At 39.0% G+C, this 22,920-nt stretch overlaps 1 protein-coding gene across 6 annotated transcripts in view; it reads right to left on the bottom strand.

Annotated features, from left to right (window-relative positions):
- Positions 1-22,920, bottom strand: part of SOS1 (SOS Ras/Rac guanine nucleotide exchange factor 1) — a 52,249-nt gene that overhangs the window by 24,809 nt on the left and 4,520 nt on the right. For 5 of the 6 annotated variants that reach the window (XM_075749581.1, XM_075749580.1, XM_075749583.1 and 2 more), the window contains 7 exons: positions 17,788-17,913; positions 15,423-15,554; positions 14,717-14,881; positions 10,916-11,125; positions 10,265-10,408; positions 6,287-6,397; positions 6,079-6,177 (listed from right to left, as the gene is read on the bottom strand). In XM_075749581.1, coding sequence (XP_075605696.1) covers positions 6,079-6,177; positions 6,287-6,397; positions 10,265-10,408; positions 10,916-11,125; positions 14,717-14,881; positions 15,423-15,554; positions 17,788-17,913 — 987 coding nt within the window. Of the gene's footprint in view, positions 1-1,587; positions 4,181-6,078; positions 6,178-6,286; positions 6,398-10,264; positions 10,409-10,915; positions 11,126-14,716; positions 14,882-15,422; positions 15,555-17,787; positions 17,914-22,920 lie in introns of those variants that run through there. The other variant, XM_075749586.1, reaches the window with a different exon arrangement.

Raw genomic sequence — 22,920 nt, 5'->3', positions numbered from 1 at the left:
AAGGAAAAAACAGCAGAGGAAATGAGGGATGACAAGCAGGATCCCATCTGTCTACAGAAACCATGAATGCAGCTTGTTGTTTTACTTGTGTTTGCTATTTCCTACATTTTTCCATCGGTTTCCACTGAAGATGTCAAAGTATTGACAGAAAACATAGACCTCCACTGCTATTAGAGCAGAGGAAACATGCGGGTTGTGGGACTAAATCCACAGCTCCACGTCCAGAAACATTTCCACTGGAGAAATCAAGTATATGAAAGTCCCCACGAAAGTGCTACTTCTCTTTAAGGATCTCCTTTTTGTACAGAAGGTGACAGGAACAGAGACAGGAGAAGAGGACAGAGAAATACACTACTGCTATTAAAAAACTATACAGCAATACAAGTGTATCAGGGACTGCCTATATCATGACTGCCAGAGTCACAAAAGCTAATGTCATCCTATAGGAGTTGAAAATCTCAGCTACAATAAGCTTCTTAACATTGAATCCTTGATAGATTACTTGTGTCAAAACTAAATTTAAAGTGGGGGGGAGGAAAGGATCAAAATTTGTCCCAGTTCCTCTAACACTCATCTATTTTCATGAGAGCTTAGCCTTGGGTGTTCAGCATAAACCACTGCCATGTAAGCTAAAGAGCTATCTACCATCACTAGCAGCAGTCATTGAAAACCAGGAACAGATCACCAGCCCCAGAGAACAGTCTGCCCCAATACAGCTCTCCTAATTCCCACAGTACCAGGGAGAATTTACCCTGCAGGTATTCCTAGAAAATGGATCAGAAAACAGGACCCTGGAACCCTACAGTTAAACATGTAAGTGAAGTCAAAAGTCAGAGTTCAGTTAGTGCTTCATCTAACTCCCCAAAGCGGGCATCATCTAGATAAGAACAGTCTGGCCCTGTGCCATCCTACTCCCTGCTTCAAGGGATCAAAGTACACCAGTTGTTGGTCCCGCAGCCGATTGACAATAACACAGCTCAAGTGTCACTGAGGACTGTAGTAAGCAAAGTGGAAGGAGGAATTTTTTACTTTTACTTCTGTTAGGTTTTATCCAGCTTTTGCAGAAAATCAGTTTTAGTGGGATAATGGAAAGAATATTCTCCAAGGTAATTACTTCTAATTAGGAAATTCCCTGGAAAGAGACATCTGCTTCTCAAAAGCCCAGATACATCCTGTGTAAAAAGAAAAAAGCTATACAACAGAACATACAGTCGCATCACAACCCCTTAACAGAGGACATAAGTTATTGACAAATGAAGTGATACACATATATGTATCTCTGACATAAACACATAGGAAATTCATCAACAAGTACTGCAGCTAGAAAGAAAAAATTAAATACGTTCTGAATAACTTTTTTAATTAAAGAGTTACCTCAGAGAGCCTAATTAGCTAGATTAACAATAACCAAGTTTGTGGACAAAGTACGACACAGAGAGATGACAAAGTTTTATTTTCCCCTATCATCTTCCATTTGGCTGCCGAACACACAGCTGACTTAAAGCATAAACCCACTAATATTTAAAGGAGAAAAGCAAGAGAAATGTTGTCAATGAAACCACACAAGAAATACAGAACCTCATTTACCTGGCTGTATCTCCTCCAACTTCTACCATAAAGCACAACTTCTGTAACTTTTCAACACTGCAGTTGTAATAGAAGTCTTCATAGCTTAACCATGTGAAGAAGTTGCTTAAATTTTTTGCCTATTGTCATATTCTAGGAAATCTCTTCTTAAACTTGAGACCAATTTTTACATCACCCCAGCTTTTTCTCCCCAAAAATACTAGCAACAGTTTGGTCAAGCTACATTTCCTCCAGCAGATAGGCCTTCACCTATCACAGAGACATAACATTGCACATTATCTCCAGTGGATGTAAAAAAAAAGTCATCCTCATCCGCAGTTACACATACAAATACATGTAAAACAGTAATACTTCTGCTTTTACTTTTATTTCAAAACAATATTGTACAAAGTACTGTGTTTGGAAAGTGGCACACCAAAGTGATTTCAGAAAACAAAATCATTTGCTGACACTAAGTAAATGCTTTCTTAACATAATTCATAGCTAGTCTGAATATGTGATTTTCTGGTTTTAATATTAATTGAAGGAGACTAAGAACCAACTAAAGCAAGAGAACCTGTTAATTAGAGTGCCTGTACTAAATACAAGCAATACAGACAACGTTTTGAGACAATGATCTGTAATTGCAGATATCATAAAGACTTTGCAGACTACCGAATTTCAACTAATTAAGACTCAGTGATTCTACACCCTGGGCTGGGTTACACCAGTTACAGATGGGATCGCAAATCAACTTCATTATATTTGTTACACTTTGTATCATGAGCCTGGCTGAAACAAGGCTGAAAATCAAAGTGAAGTCAAAGCCCAAAATACTTTGGAATGTGTTGCCCAACACGACACATGGCAAGAGACTTACAGGATCAGCCTAAAGATACACTAGTCCTAAACTGCTAATATTTTACCACCCTGTGCCTTCTCCTGCAACATGTAACAAATTTAATACCCTCAGGTTGGGAAAAGGGTGGTTTCTTATCTTGGAAGACCCTGTCAAATCAGATTTTTTTTTAAAGTTATATTAGCATAGTGAAAGAAGACGACAAAAATGTTTAATTGATGAGTATTTCTACTTGAGCTGAACTGCCAGTCAGTAAAAACTGGAAAGTTATTTATTATCTAAGAACAAAGTTTTAAAAAATAAATAAAACACACTAGATGCTGTTGTGAAATGAAAGCATCCTGAGAATTGAAGATTATTATAGGTAGAATTCCAACTTCAAATATTTGCAAAGAGACAAGAAGTTTCCATTCATAAGTCATAGGAGCCAAGTCTGCACTTGGTTTAAAAATTAAATAAAATCATCTCGTTCTTCTGTATTCCAGAACATATTATTTCATCTAAGCAAAGTTTATATACACTTTCAACCATTCCACTCGGGGGAAAAAAAAAAAAAAAAAAGGAATTTTTAAGAAATCTTCTATTCACCCAAAGAAAGGAAAGAGTATCACACATGCACACAAATTTACAGCATCTGTAACAGTGCCTAAATTAATTTAAAAGTCTTGTAAACTTATTTCTTCAGTAACTCAAGGTCATAAATAACTGTGCTATTTGTACCACCCTACCTTTCACTTAAGGGTCAACATTTAGAAAAGCCCATTTCTATTATCTAAAAATTTGCAGAAAAGCACAGTTGCATACGAGGTTGCTATTTTATGTAGTTATTTTCTTATATAAGAGTTTGGGGACTTTCAGGCTGGTTGAAGGAAAACCCGGACCTCAGTCATATGCTAATTTCCTAACAAAGTTACCGCAAGGAGCTTCAGCTAAAAATAGAGTATGTATTTGTGTGTTCCTGGTGCCCTGCCAAACTTCAGGAGGGCTTTAGTTTCTAAATAGGATAACCATCAGTGAATAGAAATTTACTTTTTTTGTAGTCTGCATAGTTAGAAGGTAAATTTGAGATGCATTTAAAATAGACAACTTCAAAGTATGCAAAGTTACACAACATAGCTCAAAGAAAAATGCTAATCCCTTTATCCTTATGTATATCTATATTCAAGAGAAATGTTTTTTCCACATAGTATGCCAACATTTTGTCTCTTCACGGCAAGAGATCCATTTTCATAGTATTTTAACTTGATTATTCATAGAAATGCCTGCAATCACTAAATCAGGCCTCTTACCATACAAAAGAATTCAATACAACCTTGTATCAGTGAAATTGTCAGGATTATATGGCTAAATAATTCAAAAAACACCCTTCTGCACCAAATGCTCTTCCATCAGGCCATTTTTTAAGTATAACCAAGTTGGAATCCGTTTGAAGATTCCAGATATAAGAAAGAAAATGTTATTGCCAGCAGAGACTACTGGAGGGATTCATATGCTGTGTACACATGTATGTACTGACAGATGATGCTACTGCCATGAGAGCTACTATCTCTGTCTTCATGTGCTCCTATTATCCATCACTGCCTATTATGTATATCACATCTGACAGACCACAGCAATGAGTGTCTCACTAAAATGTGAGATGAGCAACACAGTAGGAAGAAAACCTGGAAAGTGATCACATAAGGATCAAAATCCAATCCAACAATATCAGAGGAGGGCCACAAAGCTGATCGGAGGGCTGGAGCACCTCTCCTATGAGGACAGGCTGAGAGAGTTGGGGTTGTTCAGCCTGGAGAAAAGGCGGCTCTGGGGAGATCTAATTCCAGCTTTCCAGTACCTGAAGGGGGCCTACAGGAAAGATGGTGAGGGACTGTTTATCAGGGAGTGTAGTGACAGGACAAGGGGTAATGGGTTTAAGCTGAAGGAGGGTCGATTTAGATGAGATGTTAGAAAAAAATTCTTTACTGTTAGAGCAGTGAGACACTGGAACAGGTCGCCCAGAGAGGCTGTGGCAGCCCCATCCCTGGAAGGGACGGGTTTAAGACCAGGTTGGATGAGGCTTTGGGCAACGTGGTCTAGTGGAGGGTGTCCCTGCCCGCAGCAGGGGGGTTGGAACTAGATGATCTTCAAGGTCCCTTCCAACCCAAACCATTCTATGATTTACAAAGGGTGAAGGGTGTGTGTGTAGCGTATGAATGAGAAAAGCCAAGAATTTTACATAAAGCATAGGTCAGGAGTTGCAAAAAGATTTATAACCTTCTGGAGGTGGGCTTAGCTTAGATTCCAGTTTACCCTAAAAAAGGTGAGCATGAGCTGCTCCCTGTTTCCCTAAGCACACATGTTCTCTTTCCCCCACTAAAACTACCAATAGCAAGAAGCAACACAGGATACCTCTCTGTCAGACAAAGTTAATCCTTCGTGCTCTGTCTATTATGTAAGACAATACCATGTTCACATGGAAATATGCAAAGCCATTAGGTACTTTTGAGACTGTGTGATAAAAGCATGAGCAAAGAAACTTTATGTCCGTGCAGGTTTTTGTCACACAAAATGCAGACAAGCTGTATCATACCTCCCTTCCAATGGATTGTCATGAAAGGAAACTCTTACTATGTTAAAGATGTCTGAAAAGTCAGACCAAACCCCATGAGCTAGACAAACAGATCAAGTATGTGTTCCAAAATTCAAAAAAGAGCATGTTATACAAGATGAGCTACGTGCCAAAGCTGTATGTAGATCTAAATCAGTAAAAATGATGTTAACACTGTAGACACTTAGACTCAAAGATGACCTAACTACTGGGTTATCCCAAGACAACCAGACAAACATTCAAGAAAAACACACCCAGATTTCTTCAAAAGAGCAGAGGTGTTTTGTTGTTTTTTTGGGTTTTTTTACTTCTGATCCAAATTTCCAAGTAATTATGTTTGGAACACGGTATCCCTTATGAGTTTCCATTAAGTCCAAATGAAGATTCTACTTGAAAGTTTTCCTCAAAATGCTCTACATTCCTTAAAGATTATTATTTGATGCTAACTGATAAACACCCTTGAAAAAACATTCTGTAGCTGTTTTCTTTACATGTGTATGTTACAGAGTCTTTACTGTTACCCTACTGCTGTGAGGTCTCATTAAAAAAGCCCACAAACTACCTATCAACCAAGCCTTCCCTTTGAAAGAAGGATATCACCTTGACAGCCACCATGGGATGTGCACTGCAAGAACACTGAAGCTTTTCTGAAAATAAAATGAAGTCTGAAGGGAAATCTTACTGTGATTTTAAATTTACAAAGTAACAGCTTGAGAAAGCCTTGGACATTTTCTGTAATACAGCCATTTGCCATTATCTCTTAGCACTCTTGAAACAATCATTGCAAGAATATGAGTACCTAGATCTCTATTGCTTTCTAAATTAATAGTATTAATAACTTGATTATTCAACACAAATCACTATCTGCTGTAAAATTTCCATAAATTACAAGCTGATATTCAGCTAGTTATAGCATGCCCCAGAGCATATTACCTGTTTTTATTTCACCATAGCAGTTTTATCATTCACATTCTAGTAAAAGGTTTTACACCTGAGCACGCAAAACTCTGGTATCCAGCACTGAGAATTATGAAAAAACACCAGATTAACATAATGTTCTTACTTTTAGCAGTTCAAAATAATGAAGACAGTGGTAAACAGGGGCAAGGAGCAGCCGGGGTAGAACATACTGAACAGCTTCTTTAAAGCCTTCGCCTATTGACTGTAAACAAAATAAATTTCAGTCTTAAAACAATAAATGTACTGAAGCAACAATATAATGTAATTAAAATAGTAATATCAATAATACAGCTTACTTAAAAGAAAGTTACCTGTAAATAAAATGCTGCTCCTGGCTTTGATAATTGGCTTAGAAAATGATCATGAAAACCAGGTCGCAAAATATCTTGTGCATATGATTCATATGGATCAAATGCTAGTTCCTAAGAAGAAATACAGAATAATTTTACAAAACTGATTTAATATCTAAACTTTGTATTTCTTAAAGAAAATACACACACTACATAGGAGACACTTTTCTGCATACTTTTTCCAAAACACCTATAGAGAAGAATCAATATGTACACAGACTCATGGAGTAATTCAGTCTGAAAGAGATCTCTGAAGGTCAGCTGGTCCAACTCCCTGTTCAAAGCAGGGTCCACCTCAGGGCCAAGGCCAGATCCAGCATCAAAGCCCGCTGAGGTTGCTCAGGACCTCACCCAGCTAAGTTCTGAGTACCTCCAAGAATGGAGGCACCAAAACCTCTCTGAGTAGCGTTTTCCAATGTTCAATTGTTCTCATTGCAGATTTCCCCCCCCCGCCCCAGTATCTAATCAGGATTACTCTTTTTATCACTTGCATGCTTGCTCTCATCTCACCTCACAGTTCTTTACTGTGAACCCCCAATAAGAGCCTGCCTCAGTCTTTTCTACACATTCCCTTCAGGTAGCAATAAAATCTCCTTCCTCAGACTTCTCTTTTTAAGACCGAATAAACCTAGCACTCCTAATCCTCTTTGTACATCATGGACCTCAACTCCTTAATCATCATGGCAACCTTCATGTATAAGCATATCTTGTACTAGGGAGACCAAAACCAGACACAGTATGCCAGATGCGGTCTGAAGTACTTCACAGAAATGATCCCTCAATCCACCAGCTACACTTTTCCAAATATAACCCAGTAGGCAGTTAGCCTTCACTGCTGATTCCTGAGGATCTCCAAACCCTGTCAAGCAGTACTGCTCCTCAGCCAGGCAGCTGGACCACTGCATGAGGTTGTTTGGTCCCAGGTGCAGAACTTCCATGTTAGCCCTTACTCAGCTCCACAAGGTTCCTGTAGGTCCATTTCTCCAGCCTGTCAGGAATCCCAAGTAGCAGTCCTGTCCTCCTGTGCATCCCCCCACAATTTGACATCACCTACCAACTTAGTGTTGTGGGAGAAGGTCTGCCTCATCAATGTAGACATTAAACAGTATCAGGCCCAGTATGAAACCCTGAGGAATGCCACTAACAATTTGCCTCCATATGGACTTCGTGTGGCCGATGACAGTCCTTCAGCCCTGCCAGTCCAGCCAATTTCCCACCCACACTATAATTCAACTAGCTAGCCTACATCTCACCAAGTTGACTACAAGGATACTATGAGACACTGTACTGAAGGCCTTGCTTAAGTTCAGATAAGGGATATTAACTGTTCTTCCCTTTGTCCATGGAGCCAGCCATATCCTCTTAAGAAAGCAGTCAAGTTGGTCAGGTACAGTTTGTCCTTTGGAAATCTCTGCTGGCTGTTGCCAATCACCTTCTAGTCCTTCACGTGGCTAGATGTGAATTCCAGGAAGATTTTCTAATTTTCTCAGGGACTGAGGAGAGGCTGACCAGCTTCTAGTTTCCAGGATCCTCCTCATCAGTCTTTTTGAGATTGGGCATAACGCTTTCTCTCCAGTCAATGGAGACCTCCATAACTCACCGTTAAATTTCAAGAATTATAGATGGTGGCCATACAATTACATTAGCCAGCTGCCTCAGCATCCTGTCTTGCCCCATAGACTTGCATATATTCACCTTACATCAATAGTCCCTAACTTGATCTTTGATTTTCACCTCTCTCTCTCGATCTTTAATAGTAGGCTAACTGGAAAATCTAGAAGCACATCTTCCCAATAAAGATCGAGCAAAGGAGACAGAGTACCTCAAGTCCATTCCACATCTTCCAGCACAGGGTCTCTCATCCCATAAGCAAGATACCCCCATTTTCTACCATCATCTTTTTCATGCTATTTGGCCTATACAAGCCCTTCTTGCTTTGCTTCACATTCCTCAACAAATTTAACTCCAGCTGAGCTACAGCCTTTTAATACCATTTCCGCTTGCCTAGATAATGCTTCTACATTCTTCCTAGGAAGCCTGTGTTTCTTTTTGTATCATAGAATCATTAGATTGGAAAAGACCCTTAAGGTTATCAAGTCCAACCATAAACCTAACACCACCAAGTGCACCACTAAACCACGTCCCCAAGCATCACATCTACATGTTTTTTAAATACCTCCAGGAATGATGACTCAACCACTTCCCTGGGCAGCCCGCTCCAATGCTTAATAACTCTTTTGGTGAAGAAATCTTTCCTAATATCCAATATAAACCTCCCCTGGCACAACCTGAGGCCATGTCCTCTTGTCCTATCACTTGCTACTTGGGAGAAGAGACCAACACGTCGCTACAACCTCCTTTCAGGTAGTTGTAGAGAGCCATAAGGTCTCACCTCAGCCTCCTTTTTGCCAGACTAAAACAACCCCAGTTCCCTCAGCTGCTCCACGCAGGACTTGTTCTCTAGACCCTTCACCAGCTTCATTGCTCTTCTTTGGACATGCGCCAGCACCTCAATGTCTGTCTGGTAGTGAGGGGGCTGAGTTTGGTTAAACATGAAATTCCAAACTGCACTCGTCCTTTGCCTCCTGTTACACCTACCCTTTTTCCTAGGAACCAGGAATGCATATTCCTTGTGCTTTGAACACACTGTCTTTGAAAATAAGCCAGCTCTCCTAAGCCCTTTCTATGCTAAAGGCAGCCACCAACGTGATCCTGCCTCCCAATTCCCTAAACAAGCTAAGTCCCTCCCAAAGCCCAGGGTCTTCAGTCTGCTCATCACCTGCACTTTTCTCATACCTTAAACTCTACCATCTCTACCACCTGCAGCCAAGCCTGCCATTAGCTATGATGTTCCTGCCAGTTCTTTCTCGTTCATGAGAAAAAGGTCAAGTGCAGCACCTTTCTTAGCCCATCAGCATGTGCCACAAAAAAAACCTGTCCCCAGTGCCCTCCAGAAGTCTTCTGGATTACTTGAACCACAGCAAGTTGTCCACTCAGCAGATGTCAGGAAGGTTATTCTTCCAAGAGAAACAGGGCCTGTGATAAGATGATGACTCCTACTTGTTTAGAGAAGTTTTTGGCCACTTGTCGATTGGACGGTCTTTGCAGGAGAAGCTTGACCACAACATGCCCTTTGGTGGCCATCTTCTCTAATCCTGATCCTTAAGCATTCAACCAGTTTATCATTCATTCTGTAACAGAGCTCCATGTATTTGAGCTGATCTTTTGTTAAGCCTCCTGACCTCATCTTCCCCATCTGTCCTTCTTGAGTGCCTGTATTTGTTCATACAGCCTTCCATCATGCAACCCCTCCTGCCATGTCACTAATTCCAGTCACATGACAGCTCTGCAACTGTACACAGACTCCCAGATCCTCCTACCTGTACATGAGCACATGCACCCTGGGAAAACAAACACTTCAAATGAGCCTCTGGTCATCCCACCTTCTCAGGAGGAAGGTGTGAGAGCACCTTGTCATGCTTTCCATTATGTATGTCACCTTCTCCTCTCAGTTCTTCAATCTGCAAGTTTTGGTCTGCATTGACTAGTGAGCCTAGTTCAAAAGCCTTCCTCACCAGCTAAGCAAGCCTGCTTGCAAAAAAGCCTTTGTTGCACTCTATCTTTCCACAACAATCCTGATCTACAGATGATTTACAGGATATCTCCATTTCTGTTGCAGTCTAGTCACAGGTGGGTTTTTTTGTTTCCCTCCCCACCCTGTGCTCCCTAAAGTTTAAACAGCCCTATAGAAATTGAGGTTTAGAGACTAAAAAGGTAAAAGCACTATCAAAAATGGGTAGTCTGTCCATCACAGTGGTGCTGAAAGAAGAGATCTCAACCCAAACAAAAGGCAGCTAGAACAGAGATGTACTCAGCATCTGAGTGCAAGTCATTAAAATGCAAATAATTAACAAAAAAAAACCCCAAGTATTTCCTTACCTCTGCCATGTCTTCAAAACAGCTGCCTACTAGTGGATGAGGACTACCTTCATCTGTCATTTCAACAGTGTCTTCTATATGACCCAATAACTTCACACTGAGTTCATGAATGTCTGATATACGACTAAATATATTTTCCACATCCTGCAAAAATGAACAGAACCAGACAAAAATCAACAGAGAATTGGACACAATTTTTAAGAGCAAGAATGTTATGTGCAAAGCTACTGTTATGATACGAAAGTCAAGCACTTCCTTAAACAGAACAAGATTGTATAATTTATTTTATTATACACTTTCTGTATAATTTATGTAAGATCCCAGAATTTCTTTTTAAAATAATGACTATATGTATGTATAAATATATAAAAATTTACAATGATTCAAACATGGCAAAGAACAACAGTGACAAGTCTTAAATTACAGGCCTGCAAGCGAATATAGTAAATTGGGTGGTTTCTTCCACATTCTACAAAACTAGTGCTTCCCCACAAGTGCTCCTGTACTATTTCCATGTCAGAACTCGAGACAAGTGCTTCCTCTACTATTGGCATGTTAAACTGGACAATAGGTAAGTTCTAGGAGCATTAGTCTAGATTTATAGATATTACAGTAAGGGGTTTTTTTGTTTGTGGTTTGTACAATACTTACATGAGATGAAAATAGTTTGGAGTTGGAGGCATATGGCTCTCTAAAAACTCTGATAATGAGATTTAGTTCCCTTATATATTGTCGAACCTCTGCCATAAATGACTTCACTAGGTCATAATAGGTTTGCTCCCCTGAGGTGGAGGGTTCCTCATCAGATAAAGTTAGTGCACTTAAGTCTTCTACATCTTGATGGAACATATCCATTAATACCTAGGTAGCAAAGAGGGGAAATCCACAAAATGAGAACAACTTCTTTTCAAGACCTACCTGTAAGTTAGCAGTAAAGGAAATATATTATTCCCATGAAATCAGACTAATCAGCAGTAAGATTTATGTATTATCATACTGCAATTGGTCGAGCATCACAAAAGCAATATTCATTGCTATGAATTTGCAAGTTATTATTTGCAGTGGCAATTACTGAAGAATTCCCAATCACTTAGATAATCCAGGCATCTGTCCAAGAATGTGGTCCTACAATCAATTACAGACACATTTAGCTGTATTCTATCACTCTGAACTGGCTGTATATAATTTAAGTTTCTGAAGATACTGTATTATCTGAAGTCACAAAGTGTGTGCATTTTGGCTTTTCAGCTTTAGCTTTAACAGGAAGTCACACATAATCGTGCTCAGAACCCTGTAATCTACCCGAGATGAATACCGGCCTGCCCACACACTGTATGTGGCCTGGTTTCCGTCCTCAATAACTGCTGAGTTCTCTTGTTAAAACAGGCCCTCAAGGAAGGGCACCAGCTTCAGAAAAGGTGGCAGACATTGCAGAACTACACAGACTAAAACAGCCTCTAAAGACTATGACTACCTGTCATGGTTTAACACAGCAGACAGTTAACACAAACACACAACCATTCACTCACTCCCCCCAATAGGATAGGGGAGAGAATCAAAAGGAAAAAAAGTCAAAACTCGTGGGTTGAGATAAAGACAGTTTAATAGGACAAAAAAGATTAATAATAATAATAGCAGTAGCACTATATACAAGTGATGCACAACACAACTGCTCACCACCTGAAGCTAATGCTCAGCTTGTTCCTGAGCCATCCCACCTCCCAGCCACACCCCCACACCCCATTATATACTGAGCATGACATCATATGGTATGGAATATCCCTTGGGCCAGTTTGGGTCAGCTGTCCGGCTGCGTCCCCTCCCAGCTTCTTGGGTGCCCTCAGCCTTCTCCTTGGCAGGGCAGTATGAAAAGCTGAAAAGTCCCTGACTGCTTGGCAACAACTGAAAACATCGCTGTGTTATCAACATTATTCTCATCCTAAACCCAAAACACAGCACTATACCAGCTGCTATGAAGAAAATTAACTCTATCCCTGCCAAAACCAGAACACTACCAGAAGTCCCAATTCATACCCAAGCAAGGCTTACCAAACACAAACAATTAATAATTCAAACTTCTCAAGAGAAGCGGCTCACTGAACACTTCTTCCAAACACGGTGTCTAAGCCAGGAGTCATTACAATGACTTAGCAAGTGGCAAACAGAAATCACACTTCATGTTCTTTGAGTATCATGGAAACAACATCTTAGAGGTAAACTAAATAAGTTGACTGCAAATTAGTAAAAGGCATCCTAATTTGAAGTATCTTTAGCAAAAAGAAAACCTAAAGGCGGTCCACAAACAATCTACAATGATGTAGCAAATCTTAACAATAAGCTGGTATAAGATGTAGTTCAACATACAAGATGACTTTGTCCTGGGATAGACAGATGGGACAGTATTTATAAACAAATCTGCTGCCTGGAGCTACACTCCTTCCAGGAAGTCCCGAAGAGTATCAAACAATACATGTGAACTTCAAAATAACTGAGAACTTAAGCGCTGCTTGCTAGCCTCCCTTCCAAAAAGATAGAGGTTAAGCCATGGCAACCTACACCTGTTACTGTAGAGACTGACATGACTGCTGTCAATCACTGAAAAGACTAAAGAAAAGACTGCAGGATCAGAGCTGTAAATACTCCTGAGAACCACAGGAGGGAAGGCTAACACATTAAACACGAACTAGAGTTTTTTAAATGGCAGAAAATGGAAGAAAAAAGTGGTTTTCAAAATAATTATAAAACTGGAGATCCAGAATTAAACTTCTGAACAATCCAGGGTCACTACTGTAGGAAATTACATGGAATAATGCAGGTATTCAAGGAGGCCCCAACATTTGCAACTACTTCACGGACACAGTTCTAGCACATACTTGAGCTGGAAGATTCCAGGCTGTATTCACGAGGTGTATATCTCACTATTATGAAATTCAGAGAAACAAATTAAAGTAACTATACCCCAGATACTGAACTTAGAGCAATCAGGAGCACGAGCAGACAGTAGAAGAAAAACAGCTCACATTTTAATGGAGTTTGGTTTTTTGCAGACAAGGCAAAATTTTCCAGATGGGTGGATGGCACAAAAGCAAATGTGAAAGCACTTGAGAAAAAAACAGCACACAGGGCCAAGAAACTGATTGGTTTGTTTCAAAAAATAAAAACAAGCAGAACACGTTATGAGTATGAACATATATATATTTTTAAATTTCTCAATGCAACTGGAAAGAAAACACCTTGGGAGCACCTTTCAATGGTTTGTTCTGCTGAGGCAGTAAACCAACAGACCTACATTAGAGCCTTTCAAAAGTTTCTTCTGTGTACGTATCAGAGTTCCTTCAATGTACTGTAACAGAAGTTCCTAAATGAACTTCATAATGGCTCTTTGGCTCACCACCTTTCCTAGGAGAGAAAGAAGCATGTAGCAACAGCACTTGTTCCTGCTGTTATTGTATGACAAATATTCAAACATACACCTTCAAACCCACCCTAAAGACCCAAGCAGATATGCCCCAAAAGCAAGAGTGACCAAGACTACTGTCCTGACCGAAAAGTACTTGACTCTTCAAGACCTCACAAGGTGTCTTAAGAGAGAGTAAAGAAAGGTGAAGAAAGTAGGATGAAAAAAAAGCAAGCAGGAATTAGACAAAGGCATTCATTGAAACAGAGATGATCCCAACCAAATATATTAACATAGACCAAGACAAAGTACTGAAAAGAGGTGATAAATCTGAAAATCCCTAGACTTCAGCAAGAGTAGAGATTCCTAAGTCCCATCCCTTAAAGGATTAACTTCCAGCTTTTTTTTTTTAAACAATGGAAAATTTGAGATGCTAACAGGGTGGCCACAGAAGCTATAGAGAGCAAAGGCACCTGAAAGACAGACAGGGAACCTTGCTCTATCACTGCTGGACAGAAAGGCAATTCCTGTATGAACCTACTCAATCTTCTGAGGCTACAAGAAAGACTACATGCAGATAAAAATATGGATCGCTAAGGAGGATTAGGCTGAGATACTAATGCAGGTGGGTTTTTTTGTTTTAAAATGCTGGATCATCAAAACACTACTTTTTACATGCAATACTGTCATTTATTTTGGGAGAACATCCAAGCTTAATTTCAGCCTTCTTTTTTCAAGCTACAAAATCAGGCTCCACTATTACAGCTTAGGAACTTTTTAAGTTAGTGCTGCTTCACAATAATTTTTAAAGCATTCACACATTGCTGAGATTAGACAAGTGATAACAAAATGAAGAGAGACTTAACTATTAATAAGCACAAGCAACAGCTCTGTAAGCTCAATTAGCTTTTTGGTAGCTTTGCTCTATTACTGGAACCATATTTTATGGCAGTAATTTCTTCTTTCAAAGGTACAAGGCTCCGTGTACTCAATAAGGAATAGACATTATCCTCTTAAAACTTCCTGTTAACATGAGAAACAAGAGTTAGGCTTACCTTATCAGCACACATTGCTACTTTAATATCTTGTTTTGTAATCTCATAATGTCTTATATTCCGGACATAATTCCCAACCAGTTTTAAGATGTCTGCAGAAATGTATTCTAATACTGCCACTATGTAAACAGACACTTGGTGGTCGATTTTGTAGCCTAGAACTTCCTGAAAGGAAAAAAAATAAGCATTCCACTGTTACCCAGTTGATGAAATACACACCATACGTTACAACTAAAACCAGTAAGTTTAAGACCGTACTCATAAACATTCACCACATACCCACAGTCTATTTCAGTAATAGAAACAGTAGTCTGTAGGCCTAGAGAAGAAACGGTGTCATTGTAGATGTTGCCCTATTAACTGGGGAACTGACAACAGCCAACGACTGTCCCAAAAACCTCACTTAAACATTTATGGCTATTTCCAGAAGTTTCTTGAGCATTTTCTAAGGCATGTGAAATGAAACAAGAACAATCAAATTCATAGCAAATGAGTTCTTGGCTTTGTTTGTTCAACAGAGAATTAACAAATTAAGTGAAAAAGAAATACATGCAATTAACTAAACTGGAACACTTAAAATACAACTATGTAACAAGATATTCCTTTTTTGATTACATTTCAGGCAGAATACAGACATTACACGAAACAAAGGTGTCAACTTCTACTTGCATTCTAAAAGCAAGATTAAGATTACATCACTGCTTACCTTTAATAAAGGATGGATTTTTTCTACTGGGAGAGATAACGGATTTCTTCGTTTCCTCTTCTCAATAGCAGACTGGGCATCAGCTATTGCCCACTTATCAATAGGATGGGGAAAACTTTTTTGAACACGATCCTTAAAAAAAAAACAGGAGTAAAGGGTAAATGCACAGTATGAACAAGCTTAGCAATATCACCACATTATCAAATCGCTTTCCATTACGTCACAAAGGAATGTTTGCCAATGCTGGTATTTCAACTTTAAAAGCTTGTACAACACACAAGTTTTATCATTTTGGTACATGCTGCTCACTACATTCATAAGGCTGTATCAGAATATCATTATCAAAGAATAATCTAGTGCTCAAAATTTGAGAAATGCCAGAATTAAGTTGCCATTGCAGGCACAATCTGCTCCCCATGTGCACATGCCTGGTAATTCAGCATTTAAATACATGACTACATTTTATCCTAGCACTTTATTCCCTTTACAGAATGGTTGCTGAATGAGATACAAGTTGTCAGTTTCACCTTTACTGATCAGCACATGGTCCAGATTGTACACATGCAAACTGCTCTGATGATGGCAGTGAACATAATAGGAAAAGAGAATGTCCAACAGCACCCATGTGTTTTTAAAACAGTTTCATAGTCTACAGTCAGACAATATATGCCCCAGTTTGGAGTTGTTTACTCCTTCCAGAAGTCTGGGTGCCTGAGGGCACCTACACTCTCCCATGCATTGAACAACTCTCCTGCTGGAACTCACGCATAGGTCTCTGGAGGTTCAAAAGCTTCTTCGTTTTTGGTAGCCCTGATGTTCAGGGATGTCAGAAATCTAATCTTTCAGATAACTTCACATTTTATTTTTTCAGACCACAGTTCCCACTTGACTGTTTCGGTTGCAAGTGCTCACTTACGTAAATATGACCCTCGTTTGAGCAACCATGAAATGAGGAAGATGAAATTAATGACCACTTACAAAGAGCTGGTACAGGACAAGGTACACAAACAAAACCTTTCTGACAAAAAACTAGGACAGAATACAATGCCATAAAGGTGGTACCCAACTTTCTGAAGTATAGGCTTTTCTTTTACTCCCCTCATCATAACACTTCTGCAAAAGGAAAGCACAGGTTCTACCAAAAAAAAAAAAAATCTCATTCACTATCTAATACCAATTCACTCCCCTAACATAGTCCAGCCTGCTGATTGAACACTGAAGGTGTCCTGGGGGGAAAATAAATGTGTACGACTATATAATTAAAGATAGCATCATTATGCATAAACACAAAGGGGGTAAATTGAGGTTGCTTGATCATCTCAAATTCTTGCATTTCTCATCCTGACTTCACAGCCAAAAGACTCATAATGCAACGCTGTATGTCAAGCTTTTTTTTAGCACTGTTTAAAACACAGCATTAAACAATCTTCTCTTGAGCTGCCAGACCAGAACGATGTTGCAAAACAGGCCAGCCATTAAGGGGTACACTGGAACACCATTAGAGGTGTCAGTGTTCAAAAGAGAAGAGGAAGGATGAAATTCATTAATCTTAAGCTCAGAGACAGCCACCTTTTTTAGGGGGTTTTGGTGGTTGGGTTTGTTTTTTTACCTATTAGTCCACTTTCTTCAGAACGTGAGGAAGTTGCATCTTGTTTTGTTACCTAACCCAGCTCAGGCACAGCCCCTGAGTACTGGAAACCAACAGGCACACTACACGCAGAGTCTGTAGCTTGGCACCAAAGCCTTCAAATCATTGTTAGGCACAAAGGACGACCACGATATTCATGGGCTTAGAAGCTTAACTCATTTAGCTTAATTAATTTTTTTCTCAGATGGAGAAACTCTCAGATCAAGCTGCTTTTCTGAGTAACAGAGATTGTAGACCTTTGAAAAGGCAATTGTAAGAGAAGAGGTTTCTATATAGAGGAAAGAAGTGTTCCTCAACTTATTCTGAGAAAGTGACTAAATTACTTTTGTTCAAATCTGGGAGTGGAGAGAGTATATCAGCCTAAATCTCCATGGTGAGAAAGCAGCACAGAGCCTCAGACTAAGCAGCTATAGTTTGCATGCAGTATCAGTGGGGGAAAAAGGTCTTTCGAAAGGAACCAGTCAGCTTTATGTATACAAGTTATACTCAACATCTACTATACAGTAATACAGTTCAGAGATAGTTTTACTGTGCATTGAACAACAAATCCAACGGGAAAATCAGCTATTAGGTAACTCAGCAGGCTTTACACAGAAGGTTCTGCTACATAAAGATACATAACAACTGTTTTCCTTTGTACATGTGAAATGATTAATATATTAACTTTTCATGCAACAGTTCAAATTATTACAGATTTGTAATAATTATTCTCTATACCTCTACATCCAGAAAACTTCTTGGTTGGGCTTGACACAACATATTTAACAACTGGAGAATTAACTCTTCCACATACTGTAACGCATCTTCAGTAGAGGAAAGTTTAGGATGGACTTGCACCTGAACCTATAGGAAATAGAAGAATTCAAGCTTTTGAGTTTTGCTCTTCCCCAAACCACATGCTTTACTTGCAAAAAAAGATGACAAAAGAATGAGCCAAACAGCTCAGAAAAATCTAACCCAAAATGTAGCTCTATTAAGGCACGCCAGATAAACATGTAAGCGACTCATCTACACCTGATAGAAATACAAATCTCAAATGTACTCAAATCACTGTAAGTGACCTTTAATGTCAAGAAAGCAGCTAATTAATAACAGTGCTTAGCAGTGCAATTAGGAAAACCCTACATATATTTATCTTTCTCCCCCAGCTCTTAAACCACTGTTTGTACAAGACATTTTAGACATGGGGTTTTCTCCCTTTTACAACTCATTGTTCATCAATCTATAATAATGAAATACAGAACTTCTTTCACAGAGAGCACGCTACGGAACAGCAATTATTTCAGCAGGTTTTAGTCTTCAAATTATTTAATCTATTCTCAGTTAGCTCTCACTAAAACAACATTAGTTTAGAAGTTTGTTTCCATACTGATTTTTTAAAAAGATGTCAGCCTCTAGAGTAAGAAAAAACCCAAAAATACTTCAAAAAAGGCCACAGTGTTATCCTGGCATTAAGTGGGAGTTCCAGAGGTTTTGTAAGTCTGATGCCCATACATTTATTAGTATGTCATAAGTATCTGTAAATTCTCACTGTTGTAAATCCACTGAGGCACAATCCTCGTTGCTCCTCCCATTATTTTTCCAGACAGTCATTTAAGTTCTGAAACAAGCCTCCAGTATAGCTTCCCTTTGCACTTCTGTAGTTCACAAAAGAGCACAGTTTTAACCAGTTTAAATTGCAGGCACGCAAAGCTCAGTGTTTCACAGCTTAATCAGGCAGGCAGTTTAATCTCAATCCTACACCGATGGCAAATATTATGCCAGAGCAAGCTGACTGCTAACTCTCGCAACTCATCTTTCAAGCCCGAATTTCATCATTTTACCATTCCACTGCACACAACTCAAAATGCCTCCAGTTCTCCCAATCACCAACACAAGAGCTTAACCACCTTAGTCAAAACTCAACAATCTGTCTCATCCAAATATTAAGCCCATGTCTATATTCAAATAGTGGAGTCATAATTATTTAATTTCACACCTGAGTTTTCATTCCTGTTTGCAGTTATAGCAAGAGTTAAGTGTTATGAAGTTCAAAACACACAACAGCCTCAAATAGCAATCCACTTGCCTGCTAAGGCACTCATTAGTTTGAAAACTTCATGTCTGGGCATGGTCCTGGTGCTCATTTAACTGCTGTTGAGATTTAAATACACTAGATCATGCATTTAGTTTCTTGCAGATTGCATATCCTTATGCAGCAGGTCTTAAAGAACATCTCCAGAAGTTACTGCTTTTTTAACTTAAAAGCACTCTGGCAAAAATAGAACAGGAGAACTTCTCTCCATTTGACTAACACAACTATTTTGATTATGCCAACAGTTTCATTTTTCCTAAGAACTTCACCACGCACAGCTACAGAGTGTGTTTGTGGAGGTACCCGAGTAACAGCATGCCCAGCAGTCCCAAGCATTATTTACAATTCAAACACTGACATCTTGAAATACTGTACCAGCTTGGAAAATCTTAACACCAGAGATTACAGACTTGCAGAAGTATTCTCTTAAAGATCAGAGCTGATGTGAGCTGCCTGGAAGATGCTGTCTGATATTTTTTTTTTAAAAAGTGAACAAATTTGTATTACATTCTCCCTACAGTATACTCTAGCACTTTGAATTTTGAGAAGTGTTAAATTACCAAGTCAATCCAACAGTAAAAATACAGAACTTGATAAACCAGAGTGATGAAGAGCAGCTCTGTTTTCTCCTTTGCTTAGAAAACAGATTGTAGACTTAAATAGCCTCATCACAACTCCTTCACAGCCTGTAACACAGAGTCCATAGGAGTAAGAACAAACAACCAAAAATACCACATCAGGCCATGACCTTAAACATTATCCATAGTCAGATGAAACAGAGTCAACAATGATAACCTTCTCCTAGTTCAGTAGATAACGTTCCAAACGTTTTTCCTAAGCATTTATGTTTGGGGGGCAATTACATCATTCTTCTCAAAGGCCATCGTCTTCTGGCACTGTCAAGCTCTACTATAGTAGAATATCCACCTCGGCAGAGGAAAACATCATGAGGTGTAGTTTATCTATGTTAGGTAGGTAGTAAATGAGTTTCATTGCTACTTAAGTGAGATTTAGTATCATTTAGGGTTCAAAGTCATACAAGCAAAAGCAAGAAAACAACTAGACTAACAAGGAAAATTACAGGATAGCTTGGTGTACAATTATTATAGAAACATGGAATTTTAGTATCTGCACTACTGTAGTACCTAAAGGCTCAGACCAAGAACGAAACAGTGCTATTTGAGGGTATTCAAAGCAAGTCCCAAGAAGTCCATTATCTACGACATGATGCAAGACTGGGTAAGATGCAAGATTTAGTAAAAGAAGACAAGAAATAAGAATATCTGTTAGCATCATCACATGAGCAGTTTCAAAAAAGAAGATCATGTTACCAGGGGGTTTCCATCTTTCTCATAAAGTCAGCTCAGATTTTAAATTAAAAAAACCAACTGGGCCACCTTGCCTTATCACCCTTGAAAAGGAGTATGGCTTGAATCCCATCAAATCCTTCACAGTCCTATGTTAGGAATACACATGATAAAAAACAGACTAACAACTTCTGAAGTGTAGTGATGTTTAGGTAAGATTCTTATCTAAGCATTTCACCTCTCACTTTAAATAATGACAGAACTGATCCCTTCCCTCCTACACACACCTCAAAACGTCTATCTTATGATAAGGCAGATTACTAAAAGAACAGTTTAAGATCTTTTCGCAAAAGCTTCAATTCTTCAAAATACCCCAACAAATTCTAATGGGCAAATACAATCTACATCAGCTACAAATCCCTGCCTCCACAGCTGCATCTCCACTCATCGAATCACTTTTTATTTTGAATGTTCAATCTTCTCGATCTTTTTTAACTCTAAAAGGGAAACGACCAAGATTCTCTTAATTTGAAGATAAGCAGAGCCAGCATTTCTTGAACATCTTTTCATGCTCTGTTTAAAAACACACAGACAAGCAGTGTCTGCTTAAGAAAATTCATAGCACTTCAGGAAAATCCTACGATATGACCAGTTAGCTTTTTTTTTCCCCTCGTCCCTTCAGATCAACAATTTCTATCAGGAATGGCAACAGCTTAAAAATTAGGCAACCTTAAATCTAAACTGCCAGAAAAAGTCAATGAAACCAACTAAAAAAACTGCTTAATGAATAATACAAAGATAAATATATCTGATCTTACTTTATAACCCTTAGCAACTTATTTTATATAAAGCTTTCTCAAACCATTCCTTTCAAACTCTACATAATAAATTAGAATATAAATACTCCCACAAGCATCCTAGGAAGCGGTAGGGACCTAGACCAAACCCAGAAACAAGTTTTGAAGGACTGCAGATCAAACAGCTTCAGCTTACACAGAGGCTTGGTCTCTGACTGGTTCAATATGACAACTCCTAGGCTGATCACAAGATGACTCAAACCCAAGTCTAAACTGACACTCAGCAGCCCACTCTGCACTAGAAAGAAGCGTTCAATAACAGGTAAGAAAGGAAAACTCACACAGCAAATTTAGCAATCTGATTGATACCAAACCACAGTTGCTTAGCAACAGTTTGCAGTTACCTCTTCCTCACGTGGCCATGAGGAAAAGCCTAATTTACATTGATTGTAAAGCTGGAAAATTTCAACTTATAATGAAAAAACTTCTCCAAAGACTCCTTAAAGCAACTTTACGTCTTAGACACCAGTGTAATGCTCCCAAATCACCATTAACAACCAATGCAATCAGGCTTGCAAGTTCTCCGTTGTTCTCCTAAACACAGAACACACCAGAAAAAACCTATGTGGGAAAGGCTACAGAGAGAACAATACCAAACTAAGTCCCTTGAGGAGCAGCAGCAGCTCTGGCAGCTTCAGAAAAGTGCATAACAGAAGAAAATAATTGTAAAGCTACATAATAACAAACTGAAATAAAACTGAAGCATCTACTGTTGTTACAGATAATTGTTTCATATCTGGGCAAGACTACTCATCTACTGAGATTCTGGCAAGAAGTCACAGTACGAATCAAAAAAACCAATGCCTGCTAAAGAACAACTGCATTTCACTGCTGAGTACAGGTACTGCTGTGCTGTCAGTTGTCTCTAGTGGCAGCTGAAGTGCTTGTAAGAAAGTGTCTAAAGGAAAAAATCCATCGTATTTACCACACCATTTTGATAATAAAATGGAAGAAGCTGCAATGAGATGACAGGCCAGGCTGTTTTCCAAAGCACTATCGGAGAGGGTGAAACTTTACCGATTATAAGCATTTTTCTAAACCTTCACAGACACAGTTTATTCAACTGATTATTAGTAGAAATGACTTGGCTACAGAGAAGGTTCTTTGGGGGGCAGGGGGAGAATTTTTTCACTTCAGTAACAGTAGTGAATACTTTCAAAGCTATAACCCTTATTTTTACTCAATGTATCTTTTGTTAATCTTCCCTATATGACTATAAAACTACTGACAAGCAACTGCTTATCACTAAAATGCTCCAGGATGAAATATTCTGTGTACAGCTTGCATACATGAGCGTTCTCATAGTACAAGTACTCCATAAAAAGGTCTTTTTTCTTCTATTCTTGTACATCTCTGCTGATATTTGGCAATCCCGCCCATGTTTTATCATCCTGGTCAATTAAAAATCCAGTAAATTAAACCAAATACAAAAAGCATCTTGGATCCATACTTCAGCAAAAATTCACTGAGGCCACGAGACTCAGATTTTTGCTAACCTTTCTCTTTATGTATCCAGGCAGTAGTATTACACTGCACCAATGATCACGTGAAAAAACTCACAGTAAAGACTTGAGCCACAGGAGGATCTTAAGTTTATCCTCCATAGCCATAA

Source organism: Balearica regulorum, chromosome 3 (genome assembly GCF_011004875.1).
Source record: "Balearica regulorum gibbericeps isolate bBalReg1 chromosome 3, bBalReg1.pri, whole genome shotgun sequence".
In the NCBI taxonomy this organism is placed as follows: Eukaryota; Metazoa; Chordata; class Aves; order Gruiformes; family Gruidae; genus Balearica; species Balearica regulorum.
Note: the sequence above shows the minus strand (reverse complement) of the source record. Positions and strands in the feature narration are given on the sequence as shown.